The 15274-nt window shown below is 39.4% G+C and overlaps 1 protein-coding gene and 1 long non-coding RNA gene across 7 annotated transcripts; one reads left to right on the top strand and one right to left on the bottom strand.

Moving 5' to 3' along the window:
• The first annotated feature begins 1228 nt into the window (after positions 1 to 1228).
• LOC123513816 (2-acylglycerol O-acyltransferase 1-like) lies at positions 1229 to 13640 on the top strand. 3 transcript variants are annotated; one of them, XM_045271180.1, is made up of 9 exons: positions 1229 to 1422; positions 3747 to 4091; positions 4587 to 4784; positions 5068 to 5136; positions 6756 to 6936; positions 7584 to 7668; positions 8187 to 8361; positions 8587 to 8786; positions 9167 to 13640. In XM_045271180.1, the coding sequence occupies exons 2-9, from the start codon at positions 3775 to 3777 to the stop codon at positions 9319 to 9321; spliced, it is 1380 nt and encodes a 459-aa protein (XP_045127115.1). In that variant the 5' UTR covers positions 1229 to 1422; positions 3747 to 3774; the 3' UTR covers positions 9322 to 13640. The 3 variants fall into 3 exon arrangements, with proteins under 3 accessions (XP_045127115.1, XP_045127116.1, XP_045127117.1); XM_045271181.1 differs by lacking the exon at positions 1229 to 1422 and adding an exon at positions 1489 to 1638; XM_045271182.1 differs by lacking the exon at positions 1229 to 1422 and adding an exon at positions 3414 to 3488.
• On the bottom strand, positions 6067 to 13148 carry LOC123513817. 4 transcript variants are annotated; one of them, XR_006677452.1, is made up of 4 exons: positions 13028 to 13148; positions 11100 to 11191; positions 10895 to 10989; positions 6067 to 10395 (listed from the first exon to the last, which is right to left on the bottom strand). It is a non-coding gene; the product is annotated as an uncharacterized LOC123513817 (long non-coding RNA). The 4 variants fall into 4 exon arrangements; XR_006677453.1 differs by having other exon boundaries at positions 10895 to 10975; XR_006677449.1 differs by lacking the exon at positions 13028 to 13148 and having other exon boundaries at positions 11100 to 11722.
• Positions 13641 to 15274: the final 1634 nt, after the last annotated feature.

Here is a 15274-nt window from a genome sequence, read left to right as displayed (position 1 = left end):
GACTGAGACTACAACACACTCCACACACCGGGAAAGCGAGGCCACAACCCCTCGAGTTACATCCCGTACCTATTTACTGCTAGGTGAACAGAGGCTACACATTAAGAGGCTTGTCCATTTGCCTCGCCGCCTCCAGGACTCGAACCCGGACCCTCTCGATTGTGAGTCGAGAGTGCTAACCACTACACTACGCGGTGTGTGTGTGTGTGTGTGTGTGTGTGTGTGTGTGTGTGTGTGTGTGTGTTTTATACTTTCCATTGGAGAGGTGTAGGAGAAGCCAAGCCGTAATTATTGGGTAAGTCTCCCTTGTAATCTTGCCGTTCTTTAAAATGTATTTTAGTATGCTGGGTGTTTTAAGTGTGTTTGATAGTGTTCCATGGTACTCAGGATGCTATAAGTGTGCTTTCGGTGTATTTGGGTATTTTCAGTATGTGCTAGATGGTTTTAGGTATATTTTACGTGTTTGAGTGTATTGTGGGCGTGTGTTTGAGTGCTTGGATGTGTTTTCAGGGTGTTTGAAGACAATTTGATGTTTTGTGACGTATTGAGTGTGTTTGGGATCATTTTGATTGTTTTCAGTGTATGGAGTGCCTTTGGGTGTGGTTTGTCGTGTAGGGGTGATGTTGGTATATATTGGGTTTTTCTAAGTATATTTCTTGGTATTTTGAGATGTTATATGGTGTTTTGCGTTAATGTTAAGTGTGTTAAGTGGTTAGGATGTGTCCGGGTGTGTGGGAGCTTAGTTTTTTTATGTGTTTGAACCAATGAAAGTAAAACTGGAGCCTTCACCTGTTGCGGGGCTACCAGGTGTTGCTACTAATGAATTATGTGGCCTGGATGGATGGTCAAGGAGTCAGATGCATGGTCTCTGACGTCTGTACGTACATTACATGATGACATATTGCAACTCTACCGATATGTACGAAAGTTACCACCTTTGATACAATTTTCACAAGTAGAAGATCTAGAAAAATTATCAAAATATTACACAGAATAACGGGGAGACTTTAACCCTTTCAGTTTAGGTATGATTAGACGATTTTATTGACATTAGGAATGATCTATGGAGGGCAGACGATTAATGGCCAGAGTCTTTATTATTTTAATACCCACATAAGTTTCTGAAGCTTTATAAAATCAGCAAACAGTAAGCAGTACTCGTGTCACGGTACTGAAGAGCGATGTACGATAAGTAGCAATGCATTCACAGTACACTTCGGGGACGGAGACGCTTCGGGTCCGAACAAGTGGACAACAACAACAAGGCGGATCAGCTGTGACTCCTTCCAGCCTTCCACCTGCACTTTATTCCCTTCATTTCCCCACTACTCAGACGGTGGGCAGTGAAGGTGAGACGTGGCGGTGTGGAGGAGGCGGGAGGCTGCTGACCAGGCGCTGACAGGACACAGAACAGGCTGACAGGTGAGAGATAAGAGGTGGTGGTGGGGATGTGCTGTGTTGTGCCTTGCCTGTTTGTTATGTCAGTGTCACGAGGTGCTGAGTGGCGGGACAGAGTGTGGTGTGTGGTGCCCGTACCCTTGGGGAGTGTGGTGGGCCCAATAACGCTGGCTCTGAAGGTTTCTGCTTAAGGCACTCTGTGGTCCAATAAGACTGGGTGGCTCGTCACGGATTTTGAGGGTAAAGTCTTTGTGTTGTTGGAAGACTTGACATGTTTCAAGTTGATCAGTTACTTCTTAGCTCGTATTTTTATCTTAATGTATGTAAGGTGGGAAGAATGACAGCAGCTTGCATCCCATCTGGACTTTTAGGCTCCGTAAAGAGTTATTATACTTTTTTTTTTTTTCCAAAGTACAGCAGGTTTGAAGATCTGAGGGAAATCTCCACAAGATGTTATGGTGGAGAGAATAAATATATACTCCAGTAAGGTCTTGCCCTCACTGGACCATCTGAACCATACTAGCTGCCATTTTTATGTCCCGTGGTCACATGACATTTAGGATATTATGAACTAAACCTTCCTAAACATTTGATATACCAATCTGGGGCATTGTCCTCTTGGTGCCTGCCATTTACACGTGGGCTGGTTGCCTTGAACCAGTGCCCTGCTGCGGTGCAAGACAAACCAACGGTCATGTTTGTGTCATTCTTTCTCCTAAGCATGCCAAATGCAAGACTAAACTGAAGTTAATGCTCTCAGAAAAGAAAGATGATATCCACTTGATGTTATGTGCGTCCACCCAGGAATTGTCTGTAATTGGTGGGGGATGAAGATAGTGGTCTTCCCTCTTCATGGGAGATTGTGTTCAGAAAGTGATAAGATTGTAAAATGGTGGAGGTTCAAGATCAAGGCCTTGACACCGCATCGGGTCAGGCTCACCATAAGTTAAGTCAAGTGTGTTTATCCCAGTACAGGCATCACTCATTCATTGTGCATCTAGATTGTCACATGGAGCTTTCTAAATAGTCTAAAGAGAACAGAACATAGGAATACACATTACCAGAGCTCCACACATAAATATTAATACTATTCTACCAACTTTAAGAGACTTCACACCACATATACAAGCTCAGTTGTTTCACGTGTGTGCTGTCACATCCTTGCATAATATTCTTGACTCTCAGAGAAGTAGACTAGTACTTATACTCATGGCTCTCCACCACAGATTAGAGTACAGATAGCACCAAAGAGCAAGTAGGATTCCCACAGCTATCACTAGCATGGTTAGGTGCAATTTAAACTCATACTGATTATTACCATGGTAGATACACCTATTCATGGAGTAGATATTATATTAATTTATTGACATGAATTAACGGTACCACATGAAAATGGTGCATGTGAAGGTTGCTTGCTTTGTTTGATTTAGGGGGTCATGTTTTGCCCTTTTGAACTCCATAACAGCCACCCCCTTGGGAAAGCTCTTGGGAGCAGACAGATACAGTAGCTCCTTAGTAACCCAGACACATTGTTATTGAAGCTGGAATGAAGTAAAAGCTAAGCTTTTAAAATTTGCTGGTCTGAAGGTGTGTGATAAGAAGCAGTCAGATGGTTGGTTACAACTTTTTGTAAATCACAGTAGTCACCTTGTCTGGTATTAGTAAACCTTGAAATCCAGTAAGGCCTGCATACATTATAATACTCAGGCCATCCAAGAAATCATATAATTATGCTATATTGAAAGTAGAAATTTTTATTAGCTACATTTGATAATGAGAATCTTTGAAATGCTGCCATGTATTGAGTAAAGTTGTTATAATTCATTTACTTCATGTACTGTGTGTTGTATCTTTGAAGTATTGAGTAAGCAGTTCATTCACCGGAACAGGAGAACTGATGTAACTTCCTTAAGTATGTAATAGTAGTTCTAATCAGCTGTGCTTATTATCAGACTAGTACATATGTCAGAAATTATCTCAGCTGCTTATCTCTCAGTAAGAGGCTTGCCCAGCCCTGCCCTGTTGTGCCATGCCATCAGTGAGGCCAACGTGTGCAGGGCTGGGAGAACACCTTCACTGATTCCCATAAAGTGTTCAATATTTTATTTGTGTTTTACATTACTGTGTACATATGTACATACACATAATTTAAATCAACATAAACATCTGATCTTATCGAATTGTATTGTATATTTAATGAAGCAGGAAAATATTATTCACTCATACCTTGACTTTTCCTTGTAGATAGAAAGTGACCACTAAATATAATATTTGCATTGATTTGTCAGTATGTATTCAGCACACAGGCTGGCAGGACACATATCAATACCTAATCCTTATTCCTGCAGAGAGTGTGACAGTGCTGCTCCACTAAACATGGACGGGTGCAAGGTTGCCACTGCTCCTGACACTGGCATGGAGGCTCCGTTGGGACCTCAGAGCACCCTGAAGGAAGACATGGTGAGTCAGAGGGTGGAGGAAATAACACCCAATGGAGAACATAAAGCCCCATCTGAACCACCTGCTGCTGTCAAGAATGAACCCAAGGAGCAGAATGGTGTGAAGCATGAGGGGAGCTCTAAGAATGATACCAAGAGTGAGGAATCAGATGAAGACCTCAAGAAGTACAACAGGAAGATCCCCGAAGAACGTTCTGCCGTCAAGAAAGATGAGATAGATGCACATTTTGACAGGTGTGCTCTTTGTGTTGTGTTGTGTTGTGTTGTGCTGTGTTAAGTAGTTCAGTGATTTTTCCATCAGTTGACTGTTTACCTGTATTGCTGTTGCCATTATTACCATTGGCTTCTTTTTTTTTTTTTTTTTCTTTTTCTTTTTGTCATTATATCTGTTAACTGCTTTTATTAGCATCATTATTATTATTATTATTGCTTTCATTGACACTATCATTATCACCATTGTTCCCTCTTGTTCTTATCAAGCAGGGAAAAAAGTTATGAATCAATGAAAAGTTAAATGAAGAAAAAAAGAAAGCAAAACTAATCATGTTAGTCACACACACACACACACACACACACACACACACACACACACACACACACACACACACACACACACACACACACACACACATTTTCCTCCATCCAACCAATCAATAACATTCCACTTTTCCTTCATCTTTGCCCTCAATACACCCACTTCATCTACCTAGTCACTGCCATCCCTCACAGACTGCCCTGGGTGGTGGGTGCGCTGGCCCGTGTCCTCAACCTTGGCATCAGCTGTGGGCCACAGTTTGCTCCCATCAACATTCCAATCCGTCGCCGCAAGCAGACCTTTGCTGTGCTCTTCTGGATGTCCACCTTCCTCTTCATGGGTGCTGGATCTCTCCTGTTACTCCTCTACCTGTTCTTCTATACTCAATACTGGTGAGTATTACTGGTTGTGTGTCATTCATCTATGTATGCCTTGGTGAATGTTCCCTTCTCATTTATGTATTGCCCATTTTTTCATGTATGATGTTAGTGACCATTGTAATGTCATTGAAAAGTTTAAATTTGTCAGTTAGGTTTGCCATGACCACAGATACTTCTATTGCAAATAGTGATGTAGCAAATTTATCATGTTGTAGTTTCATGAATTGCAGGAAATTATTATCCTGTCATGTATATGTATATGTGTTTTTTTTTTTTTTTTTTTTTGGGGGGTCAGGTGGGTGTCCCTGTGTTACCTGACCTGGTTCCTTGGCGACCGCTCCATCTGCAACCGTGGTGGACGCAGGTCAGTGGGTCACACTTTGTGTAACAAAGAGATTCATTCAACACTTCCTCATGAAACTGTCTAGACGTACTAACAGCTGTGTTCTGATATTTTATTCTTTTTAAAAGGGTGTAATTTTTTTTTTTTTTTTTTTTTTTTTTTTTTTTTTGGGGGGTGAGGATTGAAGAGCTTAATGTAGAGAATTATATATCTCAAGTAGAAGCACTATACTGTAATGCCTTAGAATGTGTTGTGTTGTACATTTTCTTGATAGAAGTGTCTCCATTTGTTTCTCTCTATACAGTTTATTCTTGTACACTTCATCCCTCTCAACCTTTTGCTCCTTTTCTCCTTCAACAATTTATCTCTCAACACCACTCCATTCTTGTCACCTTCTTGTTATATTCACTCCACATTCCCTAATCATCTGAAGATGATTGTTCCTGTCTTTAATTTGTTCATCTTTGACAGTTATGCACATATGCTGGCATTACTGTCTCTATCTCTTTCTCTCTCTCTCTCTCTCTCTACACCACAAGCACTTATCAGATCACTCATTTTTACTCCCTGAATCCTAGATCTTTGACTTTTATCCCATGACCACATGTGACTTGTATTCATCAATGATGGTGCCATACTGCTATCAGTTATTGCCACCTTTATCACTGCTCAGTGTCCTAACTTTTGTCTGATGTTCAAAGATCATCCCATATTCCCTTTTAATGCTTTCTTTCACATGTCTTCCTGTTTGCACAGGATCAAACAAAGGTATTTGAAATAATTAATCTCCTCCCTTAATTTTGTATCTTCAGTTTTTATTTGACTTCTCACATTTTTTCTTCATTTTATATGGAGTTCTGAATTCAGTTATGTCATATTTTCTTTTCAAGAGAGGCTCCCTGCTTTTGTTACATTTACTCTCATTTTCTGCTAATATCAGATAGTAATAAATTTTCAATTTCTACATATTTTATTTTTTACTATCAACACAGTATCATCTGCAAAGAACATTTTAATCAGCTTCTGTTTAGTACACCAATTTACTACAGATATTACCAACTTTCCTTTCATCTCTCTACCAACACTTCCCATGAACAAATTGAATAGCAATGAAGTGAATGTTTTGTCACTCTTCTCCCTTGGACTGTTTATGTGTTGAACCTGTCACCCACTTTCCTATCCATTTAAATGCTGACATTTGCATCAGAAATACTTCATTCTTTCCTCACATTCCATACACTTTGATCACATTCTTCTTAGCTTTCTTTTCAAATTAGTCTTGATGAAGAAGTAAATACAGTACATGTGTTAGGAAGAGTTATCAATTAGCTCAAGATGAGAACTTTTCCTGGCATCTTGTTTACTTTTATTGTTAGTTATTAGCTTTGTTATTTGGATGTTTTCAGTTTTGTTGTGTTTTCTTTCACTTTGTGTCTGTGTTTGCATTTTTCTTTATTTGTCCTGAAGTCTAAAGGTGCATAAAGATCACTTATATACACTTCTGAGATATTTTATATAGCTAATTTAGCAATTTTTCTTTAATTTAGAGCAGTTTTCCTTAATTTGTGCCACAGTTCAGGAGACCTTGTAATGTTTGTTGTGGTGCTTTTAGTAATAACCACAACTGTCTTGCACACCAGAGTGGAGTGGGTGCGACGACTACCACTGTGGAAGCACTACCGTGACTTCTTCCCCATCCATCTGATCAAGACCTGTGAGCTGGACCCCTCCAAGAACTACATCATGGGCTACCATCCTCACGGCATCCTCTCCGCCGGCGCCTTCTGCAACTTTGCCACCGAGGGCACAAACTTCAGCAAGGTGACTGCCAGGGAATGTGTTGGTGTGTGGCACTGTGTATTGCCAGACATCATCTGTGCTAATGTGTAGTGTAGTATATTCAGCTACTTACATCATATGACTCTTGCCACACCAGTTCATACCTTACCATGATGAGAAAAGGGAATTGCCATTCTTAGATTTATGATGCATGCACATAATTCATAAATTTTAAACAGCAGCATACTACATTCCACTTGAAAAGGAGAACATTTTTCTCTTCATGCAAAATGTTCCTTTGCTTTCATTAAAAACATTTTAAGAAATGGCTTCAGCTTTTTTCTGTAGCATCTGCAGTATTTAAGGAAGAAGTGAACAGTTAGGAGGAGATCAGTTCAGGTATATCTACAATTATGTCATCACTCATTAGTTATATACAGTGTAAAAATATTTTGGGTGGTGGAGTAAATGCATGCAATGGCTGTCCAGGATGCTGCATCAATAATATTAATCTTGTAAAGCTTTGGAGTTGTGAAGCCTCATATCTCCTCTATTTCTGAAGGAAGCTTTCTTTGAATCCAGACGTGAGTACAAATGAGTAAGCTTCCTCAGCAGATAGTGGTTGAAACAGTGCTGTGCCTTTTTTTTGTAAATGATGTATAACCTGTGATGCATTTCACCTCAAACAGAACTTTCCGGGCTTCACTCCCCACCTACTTACTCTGGAGGGACACTTCCTCCTTCCCTTCTACAGAGAGTTCTTCATGGCCTCGGGTTAGTATGCTCCCACGCTGCATGCATCCCCACAAATCTCCTGTCGCTGCCATACCGAGGCTTGGAGCACAGGCCCATCACCTGTGTGCCTTGATGTGCACATTTTGGTTGCTTATTGTGACCCTTGTATTGAACAAGAAAATGGTGAAGATGGATGCCTTAAATTGCTGAGGCCCAGAAATGAGTTTTCTCTTGTATGGTTGCCTTTGTCTTTTCAATATATAGTACATTGATCACACATTTTTACTGAATATGTATGTATCTGGGTACTTCATACAATGCCTTTCCTATTATTCTAAGTTTTAGGAAGTAGTTTTAGTCCTCTTATTTTCAGTTACTCATCTAATTGATTGAAGTGTATAGTCTGTGATCTATTTTGTTTTAAGAAAACATTAATATTTCCTGTTTGTTAAAGGCATAGAAATGGATCTCAAAGTGTTTTATAACTGAATAATGAAATGTAATGGTCACTTTTACATTGTTTGTCATAATGTCCTGTGTGTGTTCTGTTCCTGCAGGTGCTGTGAGTGCCACCCGGGAGAGCATGGACTATCTGCTAGGCCGGGAGGGGACGGGCCGTGCCCTCTGCCTCGTGGTGGGAGGAGCCAAGGAGTCCCTGGACTGTCACCCTGGAGAAGTTTGTCTCCATCTCAGCAAGCGCAAAGGATTTTGCAAAATGGCTCTGAGACACGGGTAAGTAAACTAGTATGGCATTCAAGCTGTGATAATGTGTGGTTAGTATTGTTATTAACTGTTATTCATGTTCATCAGACAATATCCTCCACATTATTTAATCCATAGTCATTTCTCAGCTGTGATAGTCTCCCATCTTAACATAAGTGAAACCACAGATTGAGTAGTTGAGAGACAAAGAATTGCAGGTTGTTGGTAACACTGAATCTTCTCATTGATTTACAGGGCCTCACTTGTACCAATGTTTTCCTTCGGGGAGAATGAAATCTATGACCAAGTTGCTAACCCAGAGGGCTCCCTCATCCGCCGCTTCCAGAACTTCCTGCAGAGCATCATTGGCCTGGCGCCTTGTTTGTTCATCGGACGTGGTATCTTCCAGTACAGTTTTGGCATCGTTCCCTTCCGCAAACCCATCTACACTGTGGGTGAGTTAGCATTGCAGACTCTGTATGTATCTTTATCAGAGCATAATTTTGTTGTACGTATATGTACACTTATGGCTGATTTATTTATAAGTGGAAGTGTGCTTGTGATAACAGGATCTTTACTTTAGTACTAAGTTATTATTCTTTATAAGAATTTAATTATTTACACAAGTTTATTTTGCTAATCAGGAAAGAGTTAGGAGAAATTTTAATATGTTTGAGGAGGAAAGAAGGCTGAGTGGGAAAGCTGAAATTGTTGATGATTAAGTGTGGTGTTGATGGAGTAAATGAGAATAGAGGATATGTGCTTATCTTGTGGACAGCAAACCATGGACATAAAAAAACAAATTAACATTCCATTTGTCTGTTTACCCACACAGTTGGGACCCCCATAGATGTGCCACAAGTGAAGATGCCCACCAAAGAGCAGATTGTGGCACTGCATGAGAAGTATGTGAAGGCAGTGGTGGACCTCTACAACAAGTACAAACACAAGTACTCTGAGTTTCCTGAGTGTGAGATCAAGATTGTCTGAATGAACTCCCCCACTCTCTACACTGCTACCTTGATGATGTAGAATAGAGCTGTTGTCCAAGGTGTCTTATACTACTTCTACTACTATTACTACTACTACTTTCCAGAAACATACATAAGGTAAGCATTTAAAATTGTGATAACCCATTTCATTCATGCACCTGATAACTGTCATTATCATATAGACATATACAAACTTGTCACAGTGATTTATATATATATATATATATATATATATATATATATATATATATATATATATATATATATATATATATATATATATATATATATATATATATAACAATTTGACTAACTCTGTGACTGCTGTACTAGTTCATGTCACAAATCTTGATGTATTATTTGTGTTCATTGCATATTATGGGAGCATTTTGTTTATTGTGTTCATGCTTATTGGTTCCAAAAGCAGGGCTAACATGTTTGTGTTCTGTTGATGTTCAACACGCTATGCCACTTATTTTAAGAGGAAACCAAAGTTATTTGAATGGTAGGATATGGAGACAAATATTTATGTCTGCTCACTTCACCTGGTGTCTTGTAGAGGCACCTCATGCTGGTGTGACAGGCAGAGAAAGATTCTTTAGACTGTGTGAATATTGAATTATAAAATGAGATGAAAGGAAGTACTCTTAAATGATTAAGTTGTTGAGACTGGTGAAGCTATTAAATGTTTCTTCAGTGTTTTTAGTAATGGCTTCATTTTATGGCTGCTTTTAGGTTTTTATGATAGTTTTGCTGATCATTCTTTTGATATTTGACTAATTCATGACAAATGTAGTCTGAATTTCTTTAACATTTACTCAGGATGGCTTCCACAGAATTGCTTCCAGCTAAGTTAGTGAGTACTGACCTGTGTTATGCCACTGTTGTCAGCTGTCATATCAGATTGCTCAGAAAATGCTGCATGTATCATTGGACAAGAAATGCATTTGTTGGTCAATTTTGTGATGCAAATGTTTGTTTCCCATGAGTTTGCTTTTACAAACTTGGTGTTGAGGTGTGCAGGACAGGCAGGAACCGCACAACAGACTGACATATGATGGGCAGTGAGTTTCTGGAACACAAAGTTGGTTTCTCTTCTAGTACTATGGAGCACAAACTAAAATATGAAATTTGAGCTTTTGTCAGTCATATCTGGTTTTGTTTATAGTATGCAGTATGAAAGTACTTCTGTATTACAGTACTGTCTTATACAAGTGTTTGATTTTTACAATGTAGCAATTATCTTTGTTACACTTTACTTATATTATCCCCCTGCCTTTAAAATGGTGATATATAGAGAGCTTTTTAGTAAAATATTTATTACAGAGAATGAAATTAAAAATTAAAGCATCAGGCAATCATTCAATGTATATATGTGTATATCTAAATAGCCAGTTATATACTAGTCTGATGTATTCTTAAAGAAGCATTAGTCAAGACAGAGTGATTATATACATAGATTTACAAACACCCTTGCATTCTGGCCACTAGACCATTCTGGAATGAGGATCAGATTGAGGTACAGTAGGTATCTATTTGAATATATCATGTATAATAATAATTTGTCTTACTTTGACTGGAGAGTTGTCAGTAGTAATTTCTCAGGTAGAGCTGTGAGGCTGATTCCTTAATCCTTGTCAGTGCAGTGGTACCTGTGGAAAGGAGACTATCATTTCAATATGGCATGAAGTTTAGTGAAATGTATTCATGTTTACTCAAGTATAAAGTTATAGGGATTATTTTATTGTCTTTCACCTGCCTGTTGCAAGAACTTACCTATACCTGTAAAGTTATCTTGACATCAGCACTGCTTGGTGACTGTGTACATAGCAGTGCTTCTTCTAATTATTTGTGCCAAATTTTATTCGCTGAGGGAGGAAAATGTTAATGTCAGGCAAAGATAACAGATGTTTACATAGATTTTATTAGTGTAAAAGGTAATTTGAGTAGTATTTGAGTGAAATGAAAGCACCAGTTAAAGAAGTTTTCTTGGAAGGTGTAAGGATATAACAAATTAGTTCATGTGTGGAAAAGCCACTATGTATAGAATAATAGTAGAAGAGGAAGATTCAGATAATTGAGAACAGAGTGTTTTGATAGAGGTGGAAGTTCTTTAGCTGTGGTGACTACTCCTTGAGGGATGTTCCCAGAGGAAGCAGAGTGGCAGAAAGAAGTATATATGTAGATGATCTGTTTAATGGATGTGAAAATATATTACAGGAAATATGTTTGGTACCATAAGATTGGATGAAATTTTTACTGCATTTATCTAGAAATTTCATAAGCTATGCTTAGTTTTGTCATTGGTTTACAATTACTTTAAGTAATATTTAATAATTACTACTTAACTAGCTAGCAATCCTTTATTGTATTTTATGTATCAATAACTGCAGATCATTCATTGTTATGATACACAATGTGTGTGTGTTGAATGACAAGATTTTTTTCTTCTAAATTGTGGGAGTAGAAGTTTGATTCCTGTGCAAGTGTTTGTGATAAGTCTCGGTCATCAGTTTTCAGCTAGCTGTCAGTAGGTCCACTACAATACATTATTATTAATTGTGTATGCATATGATAAATAAGCCAGTAGGCTTTGTTACTTAGTACTTGGTGAACTTTTAATCCACAGATGTATTACTTCTTTCACTGATATCCTTTAATGCCCTGACCTATACTGTACCTACCTCTCTTGCCTAGTCCTGTACCCAGGTTTATAAGTGATAATTTACTATTAGGAATGTTATGTGTGGCTCTGTACCATGACCCATGCTTAGTTGTTTGAAGTATTTTGCTGTCATATTATATCCACTGAAGCAAGCACAACTTTGGCATACAAGAAGAAAGATAGAAGTAAAGCAACAGATAAGAAAATGTTAATATTCTATTATTTCGTAAATGTACAATACGTACCTACTAACCAAAGTTTCAACTACAGAGGAGAGCAAAACTATTACTTTTTTTGTCATGTGTCGTTGCATATGTCGTAAGTGTACGCAGTTAATGGATAAATAGATTTACTGTTTGCATGAGGATGGTGTCACACGTGTAGCAGTGTTTAGGTCGTATATAACGTGGTGATGTCAAGAATCAAGACGTGTTCAGCATTACGTAGGTGGCAGACTATCCATCATTCGGACAAGACACACTGAATTACTGTCACCTTTAGTTGAGTGGTCGCGTCTGGCGTACGCGAGTCACAAAGTCAGGATAGAAGTTATGAATATGGTGCACTGCTTAGATGAACAGTAAGAGAGTAAAGTACTGTTGAGTTGATGGATGCACAGTACTCAGGCATAAGAAATCTCGGTGTGATATCTTAAGGACACCAGACACCCAGGCCATATTAATATTCCCCGGTCTGTGATGAGACAAGGGCAACATAAGTCATATCACACAGTAGGCGTCCTTCGCAAAATGTAGCACGGCATGCGGCTCCTCGACAAGCCCAGTAAACGTTTGCCTTGTAGGAAAAAAACGTCAACTATTCCAATGACACATTTAGCATAGTTTTGTTCGTGTACGCATTTGTTGATGTTGCTGTGTTGAGTAATTGAATATACTTAAGCATCAGCTAGATGGACTTCTAACACGGTAAGCTAAGTAGTGTAATGAGTAATGTCAGCCGTCATGTCACACTTCAATGTTCAGTAGCAGTGTCAGGTGCTCGTCGTTCACGCCACGAGAGTAACCTTGAATGTACTCACGCAGTAGTACACGGAGTAGTGATGGCTGATGGGTCGTCCCCGGCTTCACACCACCCGGCTCAGATAGCGATAATGCCACCGCTACAAAGAGCATGACCTTGAGTGAAGTGGTGACGCCGTGGGCCCATGGTGACGTGAAATGAGGCGGCAGATGTGGAAAGGGTTGGTAGAGATGCACGCTTTGTTAACTTTGTGTACTACGTTTAGCTGTATGAACTCACTAAGGATGTTTTGAATTATAATCGCAGTACATATGTTAGTATTTTAAGTACGATAAAGGTTTAAGCATAACGCACATGTGCCAATGATATATCCGTGCATTCAATGTTTCCACTTCCTGGTGTGTGGACATATTTAGTTGTATTACAAGGTAGTCAGTGAAGCTGTAATTTGTGAATGCAATGCAATACAAAGGTGCAATGATGAGTGCTAACGATGCATGTGTAGTATGTACCTACATCGGTAAGGAAGTTTTAAGTTTATCTCGTTTTATGTATGATGTCGCTATATTTTTGTATATACATATATGAAAAACAAAACAAGAATGTGACCTTCAGCTTGTTTACGTCTATTGTAGAAACAGAAGGGATGATTGATAAAACAGTAGAGACAATCATGAGTATCAAACACCTCTTCGTTCCTCCCTCATTATCCTTTATTGTGGTGCCATCCTACATATTTCCTCAAAAAGTAAGCTAGACTACTCATCATGATGTGTCATTTGCATGTCACCACTCACCACTACCACTGCCACTACTAATACTAACACTACGTTCGGTGGTGCCTTGCTATCTTGAAATGGAGTTTGGTTAGTGGGTAAGTTCTAATGTGATTCGGTAGTGAAATTACTTATGATTTTGACGCCTTTGAGAGAGTGTGCATAACCTTCCAGGCTTCCACAACATAGTGCAATGAGAGTAGATATGCGAATAATAACTTTTTTTTTTTTTTTTTTTTTTGTCATATAAGACCCACGTATGTTATCAAGAGTTCCAAAAGGTTTAATAGGTGATAATGGTTGTGATGGTGCTAAAATTGACCCGGCCGGTCGGATGGGTGATAAAGGCAGCGTCATGGGAGTTGGCAACATTGACACACCACGCGCTCTTCTCCCTCCCTCTCTCCCTTCCGTGCCGGGCTATACCTACAATTTCCTCAGCAGCCATTGTGTGATAGTATTGTTCCGCCGGCCATTGTGGGGAGTCTGGTGGCGGTGGTGGTGGTGGGAGGAAGAGAGGCGTACTGGTTGGCTGTGTGGTATACGTTGTTGGTGATAGTGGTGGCGACGGGATGACAATAAAAAAAAAAAAAAGGGGAAAAAATGGTTAAATGTTTAGTCCATAAGAGAGAGAGAGAGTGTGTGTGTGTGTGTGTGTGTGATAAGTCCTAACAATAATGAGTTGCATAATTATTCTCTCTCTCTCTCTCTCACTCTCTCTGGTCGTGATACAGAACAGCTGCATCCCCAGGAGTGTGAAAGTATCCACAGACTCCTACTTATCAAGGTTCTAGCGGCTGGAGAGACTAGGAGAGGCCTATGCTACCGTAAAACTGACGTATTCCCTTGACGCACACACACACGTTCCCGCCAGTCATGAGAGTCAACAATGGGTCTGCTACGTTAGACCTCCAGACCTGGCCGAGAAACACGTCCAAGTTATGTAAATGTACCCTTGGGCCGGGGTGCGCGGACGCTGAAAGGAGTTTTAGGTCCGAAGACACTACAGGGACAGACACGGGGTATTTTGTAGGGTCGCCAACTAGTCTCTGTGTGTGCGTGTAAATAAACAGATGATCCACTTACGAGTACTACGACGTGCGGCAGATTGGAAGTGAATGCCTAGTTGTTGAAAGTACACAGATTGATACTTATTTACTAAGCAAGTTAACATTTAAATGACCTCTGCGGCAGTGCGTTTGGATAGATAGATAGATAAGTGGGTGTATTAAATTAAACGTAATAATAGAGTAAGGACGAAGTTTAAGTGTATTGTAAGGACTACTAAGGTTTCTGTGTAAGGTTTAGTACTGAGATGATTGACTTACGGCTAGACTACTACAGTAGCTTTATATCTAAATGTACACCGTCTTTAAATGCAACGGGATATGCTACAGTTAAAAAATAACATTAAAGATAGCAACAGTTCTCTCTAAACTCCGAGGCTGTTTACCATAACAAACTAAATCAGTGACGTGCGTAGCTGATTACATTCAAGATAACTAAAACCACCCCAGCTCTCACTCAGA

This window comes from Portunus trituberculatus, chromosome 37 (genome assembly GCF_017591435.1).
Source record: "Portunus trituberculatus isolate SZX2019 chromosome 37, ASM1759143v1, whole genome shotgun sequence".
Taxonomy (NCBI): domain Eukaryota; kingdom Metazoa; phylum Arthropoda; class Malacostraca; order Decapoda; family Portunidae; genus Portunus; species Portunus trituberculatus.
Note: the sequence above shows the minus strand (reverse complement) of the source record. Positions and strands in the feature narration are given on the sequence as shown.

What these genes read in the sequence shown, in the direction of transcription:
- LOC123513816 (XM_045271180.1), top strand. Translation starts at nt 3,775, where the DNA reads ATGGACGGGTGCAAGGTTGCCACTGCTCCTGACACTGGCATGGAGGCT. An exon ending in ATAGATGCACATTTTGACAG is followed by an intron (nt 4,092 to 4,586) that starts GTGTGCTCTTTG and finishes CATCCCTCACAG; the next exon opens with ACTGCCCTGGGTGGTGGGTG. An exon ending in AGAGTTCTTCATGGCCTCGG is followed by an intron (nt 7,669 to 8,186) that starts GTTAGTATGCTC and finishes CTGTTCCTGCAG; the next exon opens with GTGCTGTGAGTGCCACCCGG.